The sequence below is a fragment of the Hakea prostrata genome, chromosome 11, assembly GCF_041222555.1.
Source record: "Hakea prostrata isolate BN-2017 chromosome 11, UWA_Hpros_2, whole genome shotgun sequence".
In the NCBI taxonomy this organism is placed as follows: domain Eukaryota; kingdom Viridiplantae; phylum Streptophyta; class Magnoliopsida; order Proteales; family Proteaceae; genus Hakea; species Hakea prostrata.
The window spans coordinates 14423351-14446998 of record NC_142610.1 but is presented as its reverse complement, the minus strand read 5'-3'; the positions used below and the strand labels follow the sequence as shown (position 1 = coordinate 14446998).

The 23648-nt window shown below is 37.4% G+C and overlaps 3 protein-coding genes across 4 annotated transcripts; all 3 read right to left on the bottom strand.

The window, feature by feature from the left end:
* Window positions 1-565: 565 nt before the first annotated feature.
* On the bottom strand, window positions 566-1222 carry LOC149000283 (uncharacterized). The gene has a single exon (XM_089139150.1). It carries the CDS (start codon window positions 1220-1222, stop codon window positions 566-568), a length of 657 nt encoding a protein of 218 aa, XP_088995276.1.
* Window positions 1223-4774: 3552 nt separating this feature from the next.
* Window positions 4775-10019, bottom strand: LOC149000282 (protein IWS1 homolog 1-like). Its single transcript, XM_089140623.1, has 11 exons — window positions 9877-10019; window positions 9300-9777; window positions 8832-8951; window positions 7952-8172; window positions 7732-7861; window positions 7576-7638; window positions 7406-7483; window positions 7204-7295; window positions 7029-7091; window positions 6738-6891; window positions 4775-5387 (listed from the first exon to the last, which is right to left on the bottom strand). Exons 1-11 carry the CDS (start codon window positions 9885-9887, stop codon window positions 5289-5291), a joined length of 1509 nt encoding a protein of 502 aa, XP_088996749.1. The 5' UTR covers window positions 9888-10019; the 3' UTR covers window positions 4775-5288.
* A 1636-nt stretch (window positions 10020-11655) lies between these two features.
* Window positions 11656-22690, bottom strand: LOC149000281 (uncharacterized). Of its 2 annotated transcripts, none has more exons than XM_089140622.1 (6): window positions 22424-22690; window positions 19899-19976; window positions 17684-17759; window positions 16969-17042; window positions 16785-16833; window positions 11656-12570 (listed from the first exon to the last, which is right to left on the bottom strand). In XM_089140622.1, exons 1-6 carry the CDS (start codon window positions 22448-22450, stop codon window positions 12557-12559), a joined length of 318 nt encoding a protein of 105 aa, XP_088996748.1. In that variant the 5' UTR covers window positions 22451-22690; the 3' UTR covers window positions 11656-12556. The 2 variants fall into 2 exon arrangements, with proteins under 2 accessions (XP_088996748.1, XP_088996747.1); XM_089140621.1 differs by having other exon boundaries at window positions 11658-12570; window positions 16763-16833.
* Window positions 22691-23648: the final 958 nt, after the last annotated feature.

Sequence of the window (23648 nt, the reverse complement as noted above, 5' to 3'; positions counted from 1 at the left end):
CTGATTAATACACTCGTAAGATACGTGGGGTCCATATCATCCACGAGTTGCCTGGGTCCCAGCTAATTTACACACCACACCCTTCTTACCAAATCCTATTTTGTGCCGGACAGTAATCGTACCATGCATGCAAAGGCAACAATATAGTAGATTCCAATCTGACGTTGGAAATCGAGCCTTCACGTGAGATCTATTTTCCTACCCCTTCCCCAGAATGTCTTAGGTTAAAAGGCAAAGGGAACTAACTTAATGGCATTGCTATTGCTATCCATCAACTAACTCATTAATCAACAAATCATTCCTGCACGCGTGTCAACGATTTAACCGTTGGATTGTACTTCTGACTGATCCGATTTCACCTCAAAACTGATTATGAGAATTAAGGACAACCGCCATTGTTAGTTCTGAAAACCGCTTATTTGCAATCCAAGCTTGACGATTGAAGAACAGTACATTGATGATTCAATGTCAGAAACTTTTACAGATTACTTCTTACTAATTTAAACTTCAATCTTGTATTTAACAATTTATAACAGAAAATTTTGAAAACCTGGAGATGTATAAATCAACCTCTGCACAAGGGAGACATTTCTTGAACGACTTTAGTCGTTTTCGGATGCCGGAAAACCTTCATCGGACTCGGAAAGTACCAACTTCTCACCTTCATTTTGCTTTCGCCGCCGCTTCCGCCGCCTCCGCCTCCAGTAGGTTGTGCAGGAAGATCAGAGAAAGAAGAAACTCCTACCGATTTGGATCTTCTCATCTTCACCTTCTCTGTCTGCGGATTTTCTTCTTTTACTTCCTCTGCTTTCTTCGTCTTGCTTGAAGACTTAAGCATAGACCATAACGATGATGATCTGCTACGACTGAAGTCAGTTGTAGTTGTCGATGGTGCTACGGCGTCTTTATCTGTAGGTATTCGTCGGATGAAGGCGAAGGTATTGGATCTGGAACGTCGGAAAGCAGGTTCGCTGTTGATTAGATTTGAAACGCGTCCGACGGCTCCGATCCCAGCTCCGCACTTTGGAGCGTCCAAGGAAGAAGAGAGAGAGAACGATGGAGACGATGAAGAAGAAGAAGAGCTACAGCACGCGCAAGGGCGCACGTTAGCACAGTTGGGACAGAGTTGAAGAAGACGATCTCTAAGGCAAACAGCACAGATTCCGGTGATTCTTCGCTTCGATGGATGCTTCTGACATTTCCATATCTCTTCTTCATCCATTGCAGAAATGGAAAATCACTCTCTCTCTCTCTCTCTTTCTCTCTCCTTCCTGTACTTCCTCTACTTCTTCTGCTACAGTGATTCCGAGCCTCGTCGATCTCTGTGTCTCTGCTACTAATTCACGCTTGTCTTCGTTTCTCGGAGTAGGAGTTTTTCGATTTCCATCGATTGCAGGGTTTTTGGGTTTGCCGTTAAATAGTCCAAATCGGTAAGGGCTGACTATGAGCGTTAACCATGGTTAAGAGAACCAGTTAAGACAGTTGAAGTGGACCGGAACCGGAAGCGTGCGTCGTGCGAGTGCCGTTTCAACACCTCCAAAATGCCATTGAAACTTAACCAAATTACAAGAAAAACCACTACTTTTAGGACCTCACCTGACGTCGGTAATTATTAACGCAACTGAGTCGACCGGATGCAAATCCGGTCGAACCGGTCTGGGATCTTCCATGAAAAGACAGCGGCAGAGAATGGATCTTCTTCAATCCGTCACAGTAAAGTCTATCCACCTCTTCATATTTCTCCATCATATAATATAGTCCACATCGTCTCCCCGACTACTGTTGACCACGAATTACAGGGACCTACATGATTAGAATGATGAAATTTATTTTTTAATGTTTTTTACTTGTGGGCCTTACATAATTTGTGGTTATAAGACCATTGGAAGATGAAAAATTCCAATAGACCCTTCGTGAATTTCATCTCTATTATGTATTGTAAAAATGTAAAAGAAGTACAAATCTTTACCTTGACAACTAGAGGATCTTGCTCGAAAATGAAAATGAAATAATTTATGGCATGCCGACTCAAATTTATGGGTTAGTAAAGTGGTTAAAGGCCCAACCCCCTAGGGGAGGTCTTGGATTCGCACCCATTCAGTGGCATTAATTATATAAAAAGTTCCATTGAAGATGTAATCGTGGTGCGTGCAAGCTGACCCGGATGAACCTCATATTCATAGAAACAAGCCACACGACCATTCATGTTATTGTCTTACATATGATATTAATGAAGTGTCACCGTTACATCTTTCAATTAAAGAAAAAGGGTAAGTATTTTGTATATTATAACTTAAAAGACTAATTTAACATTTTTTTTTTCATCAAAATCTGTAATATCTTTATTATAAGAAAAAGGGTAAGTATCACTTCTTTTCTTTTCTTGACAAATGTTTAGAGCACCTCGCCCTTTCAATTCTTTCTAGTTAATTCAACTTTTACCATTAAAATAGGATAATATCGTTCACTTCTTCTCTTTTCTTGACAAAATGTATAGAGCACCTCCCCCTTGTCAATTCTTTCTAGTTAATTCAACTTTTACCATTAAAATAGGATAATATCGTTTTAGTTTTATTTATTTATTTTCAATTTAAAATGGGGTAAAAGTTAACAAAGGGAGGTGAGTAAGAGAAGAAGCAAGTGATAATATCCAACTAAGAGGGGTCCAAGTGTTGTTTGGTCAATTATGAGAGATGGTTATTGATATTTATTCAAAAAAGAAAGGAAAATTTTCATTTGGACCTCTTGAGGTTTGGTTTATGTCATTTTTAGTCAAAAAAAACTAAGACTTTGCAATCTAAATCCCCTGTACTATAAAAAAAGTCAGTTTAAGGACAAATTATCACTTCTATAACGAATTTGCCTCTATTTATTTATATATATTTTTTTAATTTTTGTTTATTTTTACATTTTAAGGGGTTAAATGTTTATTAATTTACAAAATCAAACCCTCCTTTACCTTATTCTCAAATCCCTAGTTCTACCAATTCTAAATCTTGTTTTCCAAATCCTAGTTGAAGATTAAGAAATGCAAATCTTGTTTTCCAAATCTTGATTGGAGATTACGTCTAGAGCCCGCTGTTTAGCTTTGTTGTCGTGAAGAACTCGTTTGTTCGGCTAAATTCATCTCTCACTGAATTTTGAAACCGCAAACTGCTTCTCATTATAGAAGTAAAATCATGTCTTCTCCAAGTAAACGCCGAGAAATTGACCTGATGAAGCTGTAAGTTCTTCGATTCGTTCACCCTTTTGTCTTTGTTGTTTCAAATTGTTCTGTTTTTTAGATTATTTGTTGCTTTATTTTCTTTATCTCAGGATGATGAGCGATTACAAGGTGGAGATGATCAACGATGGCAGCAAGATTTCTATGTGGATTTTCATGGACCGAATGATAGTATATCTCTATTCCCTTACACTTGTCTTCTCTTTGTTTATGGATTTGCGTTTCTTGGAGTGCAAAATCGTGCCCTTACTGTTTTCTTTGGCGAGGTGAGGGGAATTGGTTTTGGTTCAATCTTGTTGTCACTGTATAGAAACAGTATCTGGTGCATCTTTTTTCCATTCCCTTTTATTACTGCAGATGTTTCTCCTTCCCTTTTGCTACTGTTCAATTTCCGGAATTTAATTATGAATTGTTTGAATCATTGTCTTTACCGCCAATATGGTCGGAGCTTTGTATTACTTCTATACTGATATGAACAAGAAAGTTCAGACTTTAAGGAGCGTTCAACTAGATTTGGAAAATAAGGATTCAGAGTTGATAGAATCAGGGATTTGGGAATCGAGTAATGAAGGAGGGTTTGATTTTGTAAATTAATAAACTTTAACCCCTTAAAATGTAAAAATAAAAAAATTTTAAATTAAAAAAAAAACAGAATAAGGGTAAATTCGCCATAGAAGTGACAATTTGTCCTTAAATTGACATTTTCTATAGTACAAGGGAGGTAGATGCAAAGTCTCAGTTTTTTTGGACTAAAAATGACATACACCAACACCAAACCTCAGGGGTTCCAGATGAAAATTACCCAAAAAGAAAAGAAAAACTACAATATTATCACAAAAATCAAAATATAAGTTAGCCAACTTAGGGTTGCTCGATTGATAAGACCAACACAACTTAGTGAAGTGGTCGTGTATTTGACTCTTGCAGACAGCATATGTGATATCCCCATTCTCCATCTCCTATGGAGTAGCCAGTAGGATAAAAGCTAAATAGGATTACAGACAGGAGTTTGTAATGGAAGACGAGGCAATTGCAGCATTCCGCAAAGAGTCAAAGAAATCCAAAATTACCTTTACAGAAGAATAAAACCACCACCTTTACTACCTTTACCTTCAAGATGACCTTTGTGAAATCTGCAATTACCTTTAGCGAAGAATCAAACAACCGAGAGAATAGAAAAAAGAAGAGGTAAAGATCTCTGATTCCGTGTCTTCTTCACTGGTATGAGAAGCTTTCTTCCAATATTAGCCACTGCCCGATCAAGATGATCTGCAATCTTCTCATCACCAGCACCCCCAACCACGGCAAGATTTGTGACATTGGAGAGAAGCATTTTAACTTTGTTGCTCTGCAAATGCCCAACAAAACTCCCTTCGATGTCACATGGAAATTGATTTTGTGAAATAACCAACTATGACTTAACAAAATCTACTAATAGATTTTAAGAGACGTTTTAAGGTCTCCTTCAATTTGATATATTTTTAGAATGTTGCAATTTTCACTATATATTGTAAGGTATCACTGAAATTTTCCCTCAAATTTATGAACACTTGACCGAGAAATGTAACAATATGAATCTTGTATGATTTAGTTCATAAATAGATCAGGATTATCGATGATTTATCACCACAAACTATGTTAATTTTTATTCGTGAGTGTCATTAACAAACATGCTGAAAATTACTGTTTCCATAGACTATTTAATGGTCACACAATGAACTTCAAAAACCCATGAAAATTTCAGAAAACAAGGTGACAAATTTTCGGAAGAAAAAATTATCACTTTATTGAACCAAAAACAAGGACACTTTACAGGGAATCTTGGAACAACAGGAACACACCCTCAGCTTAAAAAGAAAGAAGAAGAGAAATGAGGAAAAGAGGGTAAGGAGGGATATATGCCTGGTAGTCCAACCACCTGTTTTTTTGGGTACAAAGATCAAACAACTGTGATTGTGCAGATTCAGCTACCATTTCTGTTCTCAGAATGCATGAATTGTTCGGTACTGTTGCAAACATGCATCATGATACCTAGGCTTCCAAGTTGCCTGTACATCATGAGAAGCTAAAGGAATCTGACCATGCCACGACCCTCCACGCTAAGCTTCGTTGCTTGAAGCTGCTTCTTTTTCGGTGCTTTCAACTGCTGCAATTTTTTATTCATCTGCAAGCCACAACACAGTAACCTTACTTCAAAGCTCATAAAAAGAGAAAGAAAAAAAAAAAAGGAATACAAGACTAGGTACATGGTTACCAAAAAATACAAGAATAAAAAAGTTCAATTAAGTGTTTGCTCATCCTAACAAAAAGAAATGTATACATCATGACGTGTATGATGTAATTGTCCGCAGGATTTAAATTATTTTCTGCACATCAGAATTCACAATAACCAGAATCAATCAAGGCATGACATTCTTGCCCAGCATAGAGAGAATAATGTTCACCGGAATTATTTCTTTATAAATCCTATGCCACAAAACTTGCAAGACATTTCTGTGAAGAAGCATATTTCTTGCAATCTAGACCCAGATGAACCACCTACCTACATATAAACAACAAGAAGCCTTGTCCCAACTAAATGGGGGGCTACATGGCTCCTTGCCTCCAATCAGCTTGATTTGAGGTCATACGAGATATAAGCCCTATCCTAATCATATGCTTTCTCATCATTTCTCCTAAGGTTATCTTAGGTTTGCTCCTAGTTCTAATTCCTTTCACCTTGGTTAAATCACTTAGTTTCACACATGACCCAACCCAGAATAACAAGCACCGAAAAAGAAGAAAAAGAAGGCACTCTTAGACCAGCCCTAACATGATCATCCCTACCTCGTCCTACAAAACTACAAAAGTTTTGCCACTCAAGACAACCCTAAAGAATCTGACACATAAGCCTTGCTACACTTAAACCAGTTGAATGCTGATATTTGTGCAAACCAAGCTTCCATCACTACCACAGTTGCTGACACACCAGTAAATGCAATATCCAATTCCTTAGGGTTTTGCTTCGCCCCTTGGGTGCAGCTAGCATTCAGCCCATTAACACCACCAACTCTTAAAAGCTCCCTCTCTGAGGCTGATATTTTATCTAGTTCATGGGTGATTCATTTTACTTATTTTCTTTGTCTCTAACAACGATATTAATGGAACATGGTTCATACTTGTGATTATGCTTTTCATTACTGTACTGCTGTGCAAGTCTGTCGAGGGACTTCTCATTCAATTCACTCTGTGCTTCTCTAATACTTGTTATCACAATACCACCTTTAAAAAACTCTGAACCATCTCCAGCAAATTAGGACAAACACCAATTACTGTGACTGTTTCAGGAAGCATTCCATTCATACAGAATCTAGATGCAACAAAAAATAATCTCCATTAATGCTATAAGCAATAAAACATTCCAAGCAATAGAATTGAATAACGAGTAAGTAAAATTTATATATTAGTTATAATTTAGATTAGCATGGGTCCTAGAACCAGATTTTAATCCTTCTCAGCTTAGTAGAAAACTAACCTTCAATCGGCGTTGATCTTGCACAACTTGTTTAGCTTGTGCTCTGATTGCATCAGGATCTATCTTAGATTGTGGACGCAATCGAAAATCCAGTGATACAGCTTCTGGTCTAGAAGCATGTTGCCTGTCTGAGGATTGGCTAGACTTTGCACCCCTTCATAGAAGAAAAATACTAATCAGTAAAACATACATACATACATAATAAGTATATACAGACACTCGCATACGCAGACATCAATTATATACCACTGGAAAATAAGACTGAGTACTGTAAAGAAGAAAATGACTTACTGTGAAGCTTGACTTAAAATATCATCATCTCTCGAGTCCATTCTCGCATCTTTTGCTACTGGCCTAGAACATTGTAACCGGTAATGAAATCAGATTCATTAGAAATTACAAATAGTTAAATCATGAGAAGACACGAAGTGGGGTCTCCGAAAAGAGAACAGGTTATGGTAAATACTTTTTCATTGATGGCCTCCGGAAGGGAGTTCTCTCGTCATCATAACTACGCATATCCTCGTACCGTGTGCTCTTATTGAATATAGGTCGGCTCTGCATATATTTTGTTCACAATAATTAACGAATAACAAAAATACAGATCAATTGAATAAGATCTCCAACGCATATCCACATATAGAGGAACCTAGGATTTGTTGCCCTACCCATTTGTCGACTAAATCCTTCGCAAGTTTCCTGTTTGATGTGGTCTCCTCATCTGACCTAGACAAGAACATAATGACCTGTACGGAAGAAAAAAAAGAACAAGAAGATTAACTAATTATGTTTCCCATTGCAAAAATAGCAGGCCTCTAATTTGTAAAATGTACCATACCTTCCCAAGACCACTTTTCTTGAGCTGCTCCCTCCTATCATACTGCTCTAAATCAATTGGAAACTGCATAACAGAAGCAGAAATTCATTTGGATGATCAAGCTTGTACAGATACTAATACTGATAGTAAACAGAAATGACAATAAGGTTAACTTACGTCAGTCAATATCTTCAGAATTGCAGATCGAATATTTATGTTAGGTAAGCTTCCATCAGGGAGAGGCTCGAGCCAATTCTTCAGAAGAGTTAGTACTCCGTGATCTAAAAACTCTTGTTGAAGTTGCTTCCTGCAATAACAGAAATCATAGTGTGAGAAAGAAATCAGCATTTTAATGTACTCACAAGAGTAACCACAGTAAGCAGAGCAACCATCTCACTTTGCGAGAACTTCAGTTAGAAGTGGCAGCTTCTTAAGTTTATTAACAGCAGGTTTAGACTGCCTATTTAGCTCAGCATCTTCTTCAGCTGTCACTTCAAGCTCAGCCATTAGATGTTCTACTAGTAGAGCGATTTCTGCTGGAGTTTTCTCAGTTTTCTTCTTTTTCCTCCCACCCTTAAATGCTTGATTGATTTCATTATCATCTTCACCCTCTTCAGCCTGCCAGAATCAGAAAACAGAATTATTTTTTTTTAATTTTTTTCACGAACAGGTCAAAGACAATGTTAAAAACATTCAATTAAATGATCAAAGTTTCAAAGTTGGTCTTGACAAAGATCAAAATGAAACCAGGTGCAATACTTGGGTCCTATGAAATAGTTTTTACTTTCATGTTTTAGTAATTTATAATACATATTTAGTTGTTTTAATTGAATCCTGTGCATGAGTACTAAATTTTGAGCTTACATTAGCAGAGTGCAAACATCAACTTGGTGTCCAAAGTAAGTAATCTACAATTTTGGGGTTTTTATCCCCAATCAAAATCTGAGGATCCCAATCTTTATAGAGGACCCGAAATTTGGTTTTCAAGCAGTCTGGGAATTAAGGCCTTGAACCAGCAGCTGAAACCCGCATGTAAAAAATGGCCAAAATTTCGGAGTTGATAGCAATATATTCATTAACCTGGATTTTTTAAAACAAAACTTTGGAACTAGATCAAGAACAGTAGAAAGTGCGATTTATCTACACAAATTCCTATAAAATAAGTGACAACCTGAGTAGCCCAAAATTCATTTCTAGAAAAAATACCCCATTTTGACAGAGAAAGATCAGAAACCTATTATGCATTAGACTGTTAAAAAAAAGGGTGAGTAACTAACCTGAGGGGCATCCCCCATCGAACCTGCTTCATTGTCGCTGCCATACCCCACAGCAGGATCCACACCAGTATCATCTATGAAGTTATCATCATCCAGGGTCCTTACACCCTCTTGGTCATTCTATTGCCAAAAAAGGAAAGGCGTAGCAGTTATAAGAAAGTGTAATGCTAACAGAAAATATTCTGAATTATTCTGCAAAGAAAGCACCAATTCCACTAAAGACTTGTGAACCCAGATCTATGGATTCACACTTTCACTCAGAAAATAATGCAGTCATTGTTTTGTGTATGTGTGTGCGTGTGAGTGTGTGAGTTTGGTGTCTTCTTCAGTTAATATTACCTTGACGAAAAAACATTGATTTTAGGATAATTGCAACCAGTTGCAGCATTAAGAAATTAATATACGAATATTACTACTCGAAAAAAAAGGGGAAAAAAAAAGTACTTCAACGATGGGAAAAGGTAATACCTCTGAATCAGACCCAGCAATTGTATCCCACATCTCCTTCATTTCGGGGTCACCACTCTGACGATCTCTTGTCTTTCCAGAAGAGATTCCACCCTTGAACCCAGATTTTGTGTTCTCACCAAAATTCCTCTCGGACTTGGATTTCTTCTCCTTCTTTCGGATCCCCCCATCCTTAGAAACCTTCCGCTTATGGGAAGACGACGATAATTCATTACCATGGTCATCCAAATCGTCTCTCACTAAATCCCTAGCGTCATCATCGTCAACAAAATCTGGGGTACTTTCTTTGACGCTCTTCTTGATAAGCCTCTTCCTCGGCTTCCCCCCCTTAGATCCAGCTTCGGGTTCGTGAACTGGGGTAGGTGATCGCTCCCGTCGCCAGTCATCTTCGGGATCTTCTCGTCCCAGAGACGGTTCTCCATCGGATAACATATCATCATCAGGGTCCATCAACGGCTCTCCATCTTCATCGCGGAACCTGCAACAACAATCGAGACCCGTAAGCCCTAATTTCTCACAAACAATAACTTCTGCAAAATTTAACAAAAAATCAACATTAGATTGCTTGCTTGCTTACCAATCGCCCATATTGTGTGACTAACAGAAAAGCAGAGAAGAAAAAGAATTAGGAAAAGAAGAAGAACGAGAAGCAGAACGAAACGAAGAGATCAACGAGTTGGAAATTGGAACATGGAAGAGAAGGCTACGGGATTAGATATGTTATCGCTGGTTACTTTATATAGGATTTTTGTTCGCGCGTGTCATTATTTGTATCTAAAGATTAAAATGAAGGGTAGTTTCGTAATTAAATTATTTATGATAAAATAATTATTAAATTGACAAAACTGATTTTTATTATAATTAAATTCACCTAATAAGACCAAAATAACCCAGCAGAACCCAAATATCAAAGAAAATACACTCCACCCTTGCACCATTCATCTGATATTGGTTTATAAGGGATAACATAATCCGACAAGAATAATCAAAACCTTAATTTCAAGAACAAAATTTTACCATCTACTCTTCTTCTTCTTCTTCTTTTTTATTTTTTTTTATTATTATTTTTTTAATAAATATTAATTAGTTTGATTTTTTGTTGTTTAATCATGTTCCTCTTCATTATTGTTGAGATTTACGATTGGTTTTCTAGGGTTTTGATAACGGTTTTCTTTCTCATCACGTGTTTTTCGTTCTAAAGGAATCGTAGTTAAGGTTTGATGCTTTGGTGAGCTTGGTATCTGCCAAGCTTGATGACATTTGATGTACAATTACCAATCTAGGTGCTAGGATCAAGTTTGTTTTTGTCAATTTCAATAGATCTTATGGGGCATCGTTCTAGTTCGTCATTGAATGCAAGAGCCAGCCGAGAATGACCTTATAACCTTGGAAGTAGGTTTTTTTTTTTTTTTGGAGGGGGAGAAAGCTGAGTTGGTTATGTAAGTTCATAAAAATTTAAGAGATGGGTAACTATAAAATTATTTTTTTTAGGTAAAGATATTTATAATACTTAAAGCGGAGGTAGTAGCCTGTATCAGGTTAAGTGTAAAAGAAAAAAAATAGATAGATTGTATACTGAGTGAAGAGAATCTAAATTATATTTGCACAAGCACCAACAAAAATCCAAGAACTTATAAAATATATTAAATTTACAATTTTAACCTCGTTTATAGACGTTACAAGCACTTTTTTTTTTTTTTTTTTTTTAACTTCACATTACAAGCTCGTGCATTTAAAACACCATAGCAAAAAATTATTGAAATGATTTTCTTTGAAAAATTACAAGCTGCTTTTTATATAATTTTTTTTCAATTTTATGTAAAAATTTTACCAACGAAATGCTACACAAAAAAAAAAGTTGGATAAAATATAGATTGAACCAAACATTAACAGAAATATGTAGTTCCAATAAAATAAAAAAGAGTAACGAAAACTCTATCAATCAGTCAATCACCTTATAGAGAAGATTTACAGTCCCGATGATACAGTGGATGTGTTCAGCCTTTCAGGGGCTAGGCTGAAATAAACAAAACTGCCCAAAGATCAACGTATTCAGTATGGCTTACTAGACCAAGGGCAGAGTGCATTAGTTTTTTGAATCAAGCTCTCATAATGTTTCATGAAAAAAGACTCGAAATCTAGTCTTTGGCTATAAAAAATTAGTAAAGAATGTTAATGAGAAAATAATAGAACTTCCAAGAAATGAACATGAACAGAGGTGAAAAGTTAGGTTCAGTGACAAATCTTGAATTGCAGTAATCTAGTTTATCCCCTTCTTTTCTAACTTAATGACAAGTGACAAAAGGAAGGTATGTTACTACCTCAACTTCTTCTTGCTTCCTCCCACTTTATCTCTTCTCTTCTGTACCTCTATAATTATCTCAACTATAGAACTTGGCATTAGAGCACCTTTGTTTGAGTGCAACCTGGATAACAGTAGAGGGCTCCAAAGCAAGGAATACTATGAGAAACCTATGATTGGCCTTTATCCAGTTCCTGGATTCATGAAGCTTTTAATCTGGATTCAGCAATTGCTACTAGTTCTGGTTCAATTTAAAGATCAGTTTACCAAGTTTTGATCTAGATAGTTTCCCTGCTTTCTCAATGCTGTGGCATATAACCGTGGGTTTTCATTCATTTATAATTCTTGAGCTTCTTGGTGCAAATCATTTTGCCATGTTGTTCATGTCAATTGAATCTCGTGCTACCTAATATTCAGATCTTGCACTACAATGAAGTTTCTGTTAGATTGAAGAAGAGCTAAAGGATGAAACCAAATCTCTATCAGCAATCTATTCATTCTTCAATGGTTACAGCTGGGAAAATTATCCAGGGAAAATATCATTTACTTGAACACCTCAATGTGGATAAGTAGAAAGGATGCCAGGCTGTTTAAAATAATTGCCACTTGGAACTTGCCAATAACAAAAAGACAATTTTCCTGTCACATTTTAGATTCCCATCATGATTTTTGATACTTGCTTCACCTGTCATCAACAATTTTCTTCTACTTCTGAATGAAAATTTGTTCAGAGGGTGCAGTGAATGTTTGACTGAAGCTGAACCACCATTATGTCTATCAGTTGTCCAGAAACAGCCCCTACTAAGGAAGAATGGAGCTGATTATGCAACAGTAGCAAACCAACTGATGCAATGGTTTCTGGTTGGGATCTTCACAAATCATCCACCTGCTGGAAATGCGCTTGATATTGAAACTATATCCTCCCTTATTTTATCCACATAGTCATTTGTTCCCATTAGATGCCGTGACCTGCATAATACATCAGAACCCTAATCAGCTTTACCAATTGCAACTAGTTTAGTTTGCACAGGTTTTTACTAATACATACTTGCTCCTACATTCAGGTGCATCACAACAGATACAAAATCATTTCCTCTCCAAGACCCTCCTGACCCTGGGGTACCCCTATCATAAAATGCCAGGTAAATAAACCAAATAGTTGATCAACACATAGAACACTAAGGTGCCTCCATTTTAAAATACTTCTTTCGGGTAGTAAAGGATAACTTTACTGAGTTTATGTGAGTTACGTATGACTATTGAGGACATAAATTCACAATCCATGGAGCTGTATCAGGCCATACTGTTACAAGCATCATCAACAGGGCATTTCTTGCCAGGGAGTCGACTACACTGTTTATCTGAAACATTGCAGGACGTTAATTCAATAATATCTTCCATTCGATGTTTAATGGTGGATGACTGGTACAGTGTTCCAGATTGAAGACATATGATCTGATTCCAAAGTCACATGAGAATATCAGAAATATTTTCTAATAAGGCAGATCTTATTGCCAAGGCTTCACCTATTAACACTAACTAAAAGTCAGTAGGTATAGAAACAGCACATAGAGGAAGTCCTTGTGGACCTCCGTAAACAAATCCAGTTCCTACTTTATTTGCAGCTGTACATATGGCCTGCACCACAGTTCACCTTTACATACCCTATAGGCAGAGGAATCCATCAGTATAGCTAGAAGTCTGATCAGATATAGGCATTCCTTCTCAGTTAATGACAACAAAGAAGTACCTTGGAACCCTTGATCAGTTTTCTTAATGAATGTATGACTTCCTCTAGGATACAGTTTCATTTACCAAATACTGAACCACAATGAACCAATTAGATATGCCATAAGATGAAGGAGCAAACTGACGACATTTCCTGACTTTGAACATTCCCATACCTTTGCTAACATCCCAAACCTTAAAATCCTTCAAGATGTGTCTAATAACATGCTGCAGTTCAAACGGTGGAAGGCATTCTACTCACAAGGATTCCATTTAGGATTGTAACAAGCCCATTTAGTGGCTTCACTCTTCCTTGGTGAACACTAGATATGTGGGGGATTCTTCTGACACTGAGACCCCTCCCTAAGACTCTGGGATCAAACACAAAGTTTTTGCACCTCCAGAGGTCATCTCCCATTGCTGATGACTTCATTGTTGAGCTCCCTTCTCTTCGAAAAATAAAAAGAAAAATAGGTAAAAGAAATCTTAAGCCTTGAGTTGGTTATTTGTAAACGGGCTTTAGTGCCTAAACTTGTTGTTTCCTTGGGCCTTGCCGAGGGCTTTGCCCTTGGTTTCCAGTTGTGTTCTCCCCTTCCGTTTCTCCTTTTGGTTAATTAATTATTCACTCATCCAAAAAAAAAATTGCAGTTCATCATTTCTTTCAAGGTTCTGTTTCTTTTCTGCAATAGGCTGTAATCTTTTAGAGGGCTGTAATCTCATGTATAAGGCTATTTTCTTCATACTACTTGATAGACTTTTGAGTACCATGCTCAGTCCCTCTATCAGTTATTAATCTTTTATCTTTCTACAGAACTGATCTTCAACCTCCAATTTGTAGGACATAAAGGAATCTCAGCTTCATTCTTAGTCCTTGGGATATATATCTTGGTATATCTTGAAGTCATCTATTAAGCAATTAATACCTCTTTCCTCTCCTTTGATTCATGTCAGTTAAAATCTCCCATGTCACTGCACGAAATCTAGAAGTTCACTTTGTCTTTCACTAACTTTTGAGGCTTCTAAGTGAACCAAAATTCCACAAAAACTAGATGTTTGTCTGTCATTGGTTTGGCATTACCTTTTATAAGACCTCGATCAGAGAGTCTTAAAGTACACCACAATGGCACAACACTAGCATGCATAACTGACTCAATCAATTAAGTAGGTGTGCTTGGTTTTCTTATAATAATTTCCTAAATACCAGCACTAAGAACTTATCTGACCCATAGCACTTCCACATAAACATCATTCTTACAACCAAGAATTTTATCAGCCAGTAGTCATAGTTTTGGCTCTACCTTGTTGAGTGACCTGGAACTAAGTTCCAACAAATCTCTGTCACACACTGCATGTCTTTGAGAACATGTATCTTTCCTGAAGTAAAACTTTGGAAACTTGGCTTTTACCAATAACAGGTGATGTTTCAGAGTTACCCGTGTAGATTAAGTCATCAGAATTCACTGCTGGATTGTTGTACATGAATTCTGGGGGTTACCTAATTACAGAAAAGAGATAGCCCAGGGTACTCTTGCCTATGAAAGCTGAAAAGGTGTGTGTCTCTTGGAGAGAGGATGCAAGAAAATATCTGTTGTCAATGTTCTATATATTCTGGATGGTGCACTACAAAATATCACCAAAGTTTAGATGATTGATCATTCAATGTGGATAAAACCCATTGGACAATGGACAGAGTTCAAAACATGCTGGCAAAATTTCTAACAAAACCCAACTTAGAACATTCACTGATTGTCGGGGTTGGGTATGACTTGTATACCGTTGGTCCATGTAATTATAGTTAGTTCATATCTGTATTAGGGACGGGATATAGATCAATTACATGTACAGAGGTAAAGATGTAACTATGTGGGGATTAGGATATGGGCCATATGGCTTCCCTTTATATATTGAGGTGGAGTGGTAGAGAGGTTGTTCATGAAATAGTAGGAATCTCTTTGCTCCCCTGGATGGACAAAGGAATCTTTCTGAACTAGAGTAAATTCCTTTCATAGAATGGGATGTCTATTGGGTTTCTTCCTCATGGTTGCACATTTGTCTCCAAAAGTTAAAAGTAAGAACCAATATAAAAATAAATAAACACCGGATGTTGAATAAGATCCCTTTCCAGTATCAGCAATAGGAATTCCTGATACGAGTCCATGACTAACTTAAAGGAACTACACACACAAAAGCAATGTCACAGCTAGCCAGTGCGGCCAGCCAGAGAGAGCATAGTGGCATTAAGCCACCAAACCCCCCAAGAAATAAGAACATAGAAAGCCTTTCTTTCATGAACCCTACCCTTGAAGTTCCCATTAAATTTATAAACCTCAGTTCACTCTTCCATAACCAATGTGGGGCTACCACCAATTTGCTTTACTAGAAACAACATCAGGGAGGTTTAGGGTTCAAAACTTGTGAGAGACAAAAGCTAGGAAAATCAGAAGTTTTTTCTTTTTCTTTCTTGAAATTTAAAATTGGCTGATCAGAAATATGCATGACTACTGCATTAGTAAGCAATGACATAAATTCATGGGGTGGTCTAAACCACTGTTCAACAACTCCTAATACGTTTTTATATCCCCGAGTACTCTCATGCATGTTGTCATGATTAGAGTGGCTTAATGCAGATCCATCTCCAACCCTCTTCAAAGTATCTCTGTTAGGATTATATCAAGCCACTGGAAGGAAAATTTGTGCTCTTTTTTGACTAGTGGGTTTTGGAATCTAACTACCCAGTAATACTGAGTGCTTGCTAAAGCTGTTTCAGTATTGGGATCACATTTTGAATAGAGATGCGAACCTGTTCATGATTAATTTTGCCCACTAAGTGTGGCAGACTGAGCATGGAGCTCTTCCATCTAGCTCGGATGTTTCCTCGGCCTTAAATGTTTTAGCAGCTATTGCTCAAGCGGAGACAGTGGTAGTTGATTCACTTCCTTGAGTGTGTCCCTCTAACTTCTTGGGGATCATCCAATACTGAATCATCTGCTCTCCATATATTTCTCTCATGGGCATCCAGTTTGAGCAATTCTCTAGCTGATGTACTCAGCAACAGTGGTGCGCCAAGGGACTCTTTACATCTAGGTAGTTTTACAATTGAATAGTTCCTCCATGTGAGGTGTTGCATTACACTTTTCAAAATTGCCAAAACAAAATAGTAATTCATCTAGTCAAACATAGGCATCCAACCATGGACACTCAGAGATAAGTCTACCCCCATTAGTTACATGTACTGTACAGGGTGAAACTTTTGAACCAAACAGGGGAAATAGCCAGCTATAAGTCACATTAGGTTATTTATTCACATCTCACTATCTCAGAGAGACTAAATTCAATGTTTAAATATGTATCATCAACATAATCTGATGAAGTATTTCAACACTACTATGCAGAAAGCAAGGAGATATTGTTACAAAGGTAGGCAATACAATACCACATTGAAGTATGAGTTATACCAAGCCCATTGCAAGTAAGTATCAATCCTTTGAATCGTGAAAGGTATTCCTGCATTATAAAAATTATTAGAAAAAATATCAATGTTGCTATTTGAATTTATACTCTTTTTTATTAAAAAAATATAACAAGCTCCAAACCCCTATAACCAACACAAATTAGCTTCCAAGATCTGACATCACTTACTCGTAAAGTGTATTTGTTAATCTCATGATTTGCCGTCAGATCATAATCAAGTCGTTTAGCTGGATCACTCAATACTGGAGAAAATTACAGACTTGACAATTAGAAGCAAAACAACTGACTTAACAGTGGGATTAATCATGGTCTCAGAAAAACTTAATGGAGTTAGAGTTAAAGCTAATTTGAGCACCAAATGATCAATCTGCTGAAACAAAATTGAGGCTACAATGGTCAATGAAAACACAACTATTTGATCATTTACCCACAATGGTGGTCCAAGATGAGGAAATTCAGGTCATTCAATCAGTAAGAGACCAACTGTATGCTGTACAGATCAGATCCAATTTGAATATCCTAAAAATCTTAACATTGTTAGTTATTCATGAATCAGTGTTTTCCTCCTTCCTGCCCAGACAGGAAACCATCCATGTCTTAGCTATCGAAGTCTTCTAATCACTACTTTAAGAGCTGAGTTGGATGACCAACAAACATAACATTAAGATGCATTTCAGCTTTTCCAAATAGCTCAATGGTCTGTTCAACAAAATCAGTATGACATGGGATCAAAAACTAAAAACATCTGTTTGACACTTGAATAGTTCATTTATTAATAATAACAGTAATGTAAGGAAAAAAAAAAAGTGAACAGTGAATTAGCTGATAATGATCCATGCAATAATTTGCATTATTCAATTCCAAAACAACTCCGGAGAGTTACCTTTATAAGCTTCATTGATCTCTTGGAACTTCTCAGTGACAGCATTGTCACCCTTGTGTTTGTCAGGATGCCACTTCTGTGGACAAACAAGAAATCACTGTAAACTTCCTTACATAATCGCTCAGTAGTACTAAAGTACACAATTTTCATTATGAAGCAACAGAAAGGAAATAGTCAAAGACAATGTTCCACACATGATGCACTCATGGGATCTGAAACCCTAAAATTAGATTATTAAAGGGCCACCACCCAAGCAACAATCTCTCAAATTAATGACGGAATGAAAATTCTATAAATATGATAGTTTGAATCCCCTTTTGGTAGGTAACAGAATAAACAATTCAATGGTAACTAAATAAAAGGAAATGCCTTTTTTGGAATCCCAAAAAAAATGTCAAAGGATAGAGATCATTTTCAAAACAAGGGCTTTAATCAAATGTGTTGAATTCAGGCCCCTACGGGCAATTAGCCGAAGAAGGCTTTCTATGCATATTTATCCCAAACTGCACTTCTTTGCCTAGGAATAAGTCTAAGGTTAGCTTATATACATATTGGGCCTTTGATCCTATGAGTTTTCTATGTGATAAGCCATTTTTTGGGCACAAAATATGTAGACATAGTTTACATGCAAGAGTAACAAGACTAGCTGTTTTAGTTCTGTACCTAGTTTTGGTGTTTTTCTTCTTAAAATTGACCAGCTGAACTAGTAGTTCAATTTAAGTGTAAGTGACTGTATTAGTCTTTCTTAACTGATTAGCTGGGCTGGATTGGACTCTGCTTCCTTCAGTATTTTCAGTTTCCTAGTTAGTTAGGTTACCTGATAGGTTAACTGGTTAAGGCTTGGGTTAGGCCTTTCTGTTTTTAGTATAGGAGTCAATTTTTGAGTCTCTGAAATAAGGTGGTATGGGGCAAATATGAAACACAAATTTGATTAATGAAAAGCTCTATGTTGCTCTCCTTTTCTTCTCCATTGAAGATTTTTGTCTTGTATTTTATCAAGGCTAACGGAACCTGTGTTTGATTTGATCGATATCCTGCAGTGGGAAGCCTGGGTGGCTGTTTTGATTTGCTTTTGCATCTTTATTACTGTTCTACAGTCAATAAATCTGATATAAAAAATATTGGAATATTTATACGCTTAAAATATTGTGGTGTGCACAGAAGTCTCAAACACATGTATTTCGAAGGTTTTGTCTGCAGCATGGGATGAGTGGTTGATGATGAAATTGACTCTACAGCTGAGGTTGGCACTAACTTTTCTGCTAATCTATGATTTCTTACCCCATTTCTAACCTAATGTGGGTTGTTGTTTCGTATTGTTCTTTTGGTTTGCTGATTAGATTTCTTTTACTGGGATATTTTCCCTATTTTCAATCCAAGACTAAACCTATCATTGGGTAAAAATCCTGATTTGATTCCTATTTTGACTATTCAAATCTAGGACACATTAGCTTTTCTAGCAATTTCCAATTTGAGGAGTGGTGTGAAAGCTCACCCAATCAATCTGAAAATGGATGATAACTTGCAGTACTTAATGGATGCAAACAATAACAGTCCCAACAAGTTTCATAATAACTAAACAATTCTGCAACTCAGAAGTGGTGGTAAACAAAAACCAGATCTGACAGCAGTGAACAGAACCTCACAATGGAGTGGTTTAGTAGTCCCAAACCAATCAACTAAGATTGATTCCTGAATGTGAGTCAAACCCCAAAGTCTCAGGTCCAAAGACCTGGATCTGAGAAGGTTTGAATTCAAACTTTGAGCTGCAGAAACAGCAGTAGTGAACAGAAAAAAGGGGCAAACAAGAAGAATGATAAAAGATTAGAAGAATAAGGGGTTCAGATCCGTAATGAGTTGTGGCTGCCAGAACTGAGCATGGAGAAAAGGCTGGGGGGGGGGGACGACATATGGCCAATCATGGCAGCAACCCAATCAAACTTGACAACTTGTATTCCAATGTTCAACTCAATCTAGCATTAGTGACATCCAACTAAGGCTCAAACAATCCTGAATCTATCTGAGGCTGAATTGAACTCAGACTCTTACCTCATATGCTTTCAATTGTTGGCTAAAAAGGAATAAGTATAGAAATTTCTCCTAAATCCCTATCAAGGTCAATTCAATTGTGAAAAAACTGCATCAACATCAAAAGAGAATAATAATGAACGAAGAAGAAAATTCCAAGATAGTGATGTGAAAATAGGTCACTAACCAGCGCAAGTCTTCGATAATTCAATCTGATATTGTCATCGCTTGCATCATAGTCAAGCTCCAGAACTTTGTAATAATCCTTGAAGAAGAAAAAGTTTCTAGTCAGAAATGAATATCTGAGTTGCATAGATTACGGGTAAACCTACTGCACGGCAATTAGGCGTACGCATAAGGACCCATTTAAAACGCTCATCTATAAAATCTTGAAGACATCAAAAGTTATAATATCCCCCTAGGGCAGTTCTTTATCCAAAATGCAGTTCATGGGAACTGAGAACAGAGGTTTAGCTCTTCCAAGAAGAATTGCCGAAGTATAGATTTCCAGTTATAGATCACTTTCCAAATGAATCATAAGGAAGGTATCACGACAGCATGGAAAAAGTGTAACAGACATACACAGACTGGAAAGAAACCTAGGGTAATTGATAAAAGTGTCTGCTGTCTAAATGATCAACAGTCAGGATAATCAAAACCACTAAATTGCTAGATTCATCCAAAGCAGCAGAAAAATATATCATCTAGATCATTATAATTTAATGGCTTCAATTTTAATAAAGATCTCCCAGGTGGGACCTATAGAATGACAGCATCTGCAATATACCCCTTCCACTACATCTTCATTCTTATTACTTGGACTGGAACATTTATCTTATCGCATTAAAGGTTCTAAAGTTAAGCAGCAAGGAAAAGGTCCGGGTCGGCACCAAATATGAAAAGCTAGGAGTAATGCTCAAACTAATGAAGTTGCCTTGACCCAAATCAGCTCATATGAGATAGTTTGAAGTATTCAGAGTAGTCCAGATAACATGTATTTATGTCCATAGCAACCTGCATTTTCCCTTCCCATTGGTGATGCAAGCATTTTTGTTACACGATACAATTCAAAGACAAAATTTGAAAACACAAAGTAGTTCCATATGAATATTGAAGCATGGTCAGTCAAATTGTCTAGCATATACATAAACTGCCTGAATAGAAGTTATGGTTCCTTCTTTGCTATAAGTAATTCTTTTTTATGGAAAACCCAGTTGTACTAATGTTAGGCTTAAATATATAAAACTTCTTGTTTTTTTTTCCTTTAATGGGGGCGTGGAGTTAGGCTAGGGGTAGAGGAGTTCTGATCACATTTATATTCAGTTTTTAGTTGATCTTCCATGGCGATCATACATAGAGGTTATCCTAAAAGCTTGAGTTTAAGTGGCATTCTCTTTGGAAAGGGGTACTTGATATACTACCCAGGCTTGATAGTGTCATCAGTTTGGCACAATCTAGACCATCATATAACAGAAGAGCTTGTATTAGGAGCATGAAAGGAGAATACTCTCTAATAAAACGTTAAATAAAGCCTTTTATGTATTTGCTCTCAATCTATGGGACATTAACTTGTATTCCCCTCATCTCTGAAGATGCACAACAATAATACAAGTCATCTGACTGGGTGTGGACTTTCTAGTTTTACTTTTGAAGAAAGCCCATAGTGTGGCTACGAAGGTAACACAAGTCTCAGCCTAGGAAGTTTTCATGATGATGATTTTTGAGAGAACCTATAGCTCTGACAGAATCATAGATAGAGAACTCACAACTATCTCGGTAATATCTCATTTTTTGGATTCTGAGATGAGATGGGATACAAGTTAATATCTCAAGATCTGTTGCACAACCGTGACTGACTGGATATGGAGTTCTACCTCATCACATCGCAGGAGCAGTTGCAAATTCCACTTGATGATTTAAGAAAAAAGTTGCAGTAATGTTATGCGGTAATTAGCACATGCATCTTCCAGGCATCACCATCACCTGTTGGATCAACAAGCAGCTTATCCCATGTTGCTAACCAAATGAAGGATGCTCATTCAGAGAGCATCAATGACTACCGACTATTCTCCAAGTGGGACAATGTCTCTGTGATGCGTTAATCTATGAAATAATTTACTGCAAAATAATCAGAATAGAACCCTCATTCACACACCAGAGATTCTTCACTCCCCTCACTTCCTAGTCCCTCTACCACAACTCAACTCCTGCTCCCAATCACTTAAACTTCTATGGATAAGAGGAATTCCAAACTAGTCTGAGAGTAGTTTAAGTACCCAAGACGGACATGTGGAATGAGTACTTTCACAATGGCATAAAGAATGACAGAAGATAGGGTATGAACCATTAGTAATAGCAACTCCAACCCAAAACAAAAATAGCATAATTCCATATGCCGCCCTTCCGATTAATTGCGGACATTGGAAGCTTCCAATCACAAAATACAGCATTTTTTTCATCAATTTGCTCTTCAGAAGCTGCCAATTAATTTTCCAGAAAATATGAAAATTGAGGAGAACAGATAATATTGAATGAATATCATAAAAGCTATAAGAAAACCCTAAGATCCAAAGACAAGAAAACCGTGACCACTATATCAAACAAATAAAAGCAGCCAGAGTCATAGATAATTCAGTAAAAGTATGGGACACGAAATAAATGAAAGTAGTCAAGAAAAAGAGAATCTTTCAGTACTGTCGATGTTTGATTTACCTTGTAGGATTCATCCTTGCTATCCATGAACTATGATTCCTTGTCTGCACAGTGGATTCTCTGGAATGATGCTTCCAGTTGGATATTTCATCGATAGAACCCACCCCCTTACGAGAATAAAAGCGAACAGAAATGAATCGAAAGCCAAATAAGGAAAATTGAGAGCAGAAAAAAAATCTGGAAGAGAACGAAGAAATTCGTGATTCTGGTATTTTTGGAGGAGTAGATAAGATTGAAGGAGAGAAAAGAGGTCCATTATTTCAAATGCAATCCAATTTGAAGCAAATCCGGATTGAAACAGAATTAAATATTGTTTTTTGGTGAAGAAAACAGAATTTAATATTCGTTTTATGTTAACTTTGATCTGACATGTCATCCATAGACACGTGGCAAGACAGCATAGGACAAGCAAAAGGTTTTCGTTGGTGTGGGCCCATTTTAGTTTGACTTCGGGAATCTAGCCAACAACAACGTTAACTCTAACGGTAACAGTAATGGTACTGGGCCAAATTTGTTCGGTTGGCCCAATGGACCATATCAGTCACCCTGTCAGGTAACAAATGGATAATGACCCGAATCCGGAATCAGAGAAAAAGCTACATTGGAAGAATCCGGATCATCTTCCCGTCGGGTGAGCACAGAGTGCTCCCCCATGACTGCTTGACCACAAAAATCAGTGGGTCCCACTGGTGAAAAAAAAAACTTTTTTTTTTATTTTTTCCAAAAAGTATTTTTCACCGTGGGCCCCACTGAGTTTGTGGTCAGGAAGCGTCGGGATCGCTGATCCGGACTCACAATGGAATGGCAAGATTGTTTCTTCTCTCCCGTAAATTGCTAAAATGTGCAGGGAAGTTGGGTTCGCACCCATTCGGCGGTGTTGTGGGGAACTCAGGTCCCGAGTCCCCCCCCCTCGGGAGAGATACACCTCCCTCGGGCTGGTGCATCTCTTCCCTCGTAAAGGGTCCCGAGTGCCTCACTCGGGACAGAGGCACCCCTTTGGGTTGTCTGATTTCTTCCTTGAAGAAGGTCCCGAGGACCTCATTCGAGAGAGACACCTCCCATGTGGGATGGCTCACCTCATCCTTGAAGAAGGTCCCGAGGGCCTCATTCGGGAGAGATGCCTCCCTCTTGGGCAGGTTCATTTCTTCGTTGGAGAAGTGCCACACTTGGGAAAAATATATATCTATATCCAACTCTAGCATTTCTCAGAAGATTCTCTTGACCA

Bases quoted from the DNA above. Each gene is read 5' to 3' on its own strand.
- LOC149000283 (XM_089139150.1), bottom strand. From the start codon at position 1,222: ATGGATGAAGAAGAGATATGGAAATGTCAGAAGCATCCATCGAAGCGA.
- LOC149000282 (XM_089140623.1), bottom strand. The intron at 8,173-8,831 runs GTTAGTTACTCA...TGATTCTGGCAG, and splicing joins CGATGGGGGATGCCCCTCAG to GCTGAAGAGGGTGAAGATGA. The intron at 5,388-6,737 runs GTTAGTTTTCTA...TGTGGCTTGCAG, and splicing joins AAGATCAACGCCGATTGAAG to ATGAATAAAAAATTGCAGCA.
- LOC149000281 (XM_089140621.1), bottom strand. From the start codon at position 22,450: ATGGATAGCAAGGATGAATCCTACAAG. The intron at 19,977-22,423 runs GTAAATCAAACA...TTCTTCTTCAAG, and splicing joins GCAAGGATGAATCCTACAAG to GATTATTACAAAGTTCTGGA. The intron at 17,043-17,683 runs GTAACTCTCCGG...AATTTTCTCCAG, and splicing joins GATCAATGAAGCTTATAAAG to TATTGAGTGATCCAGCTAAA.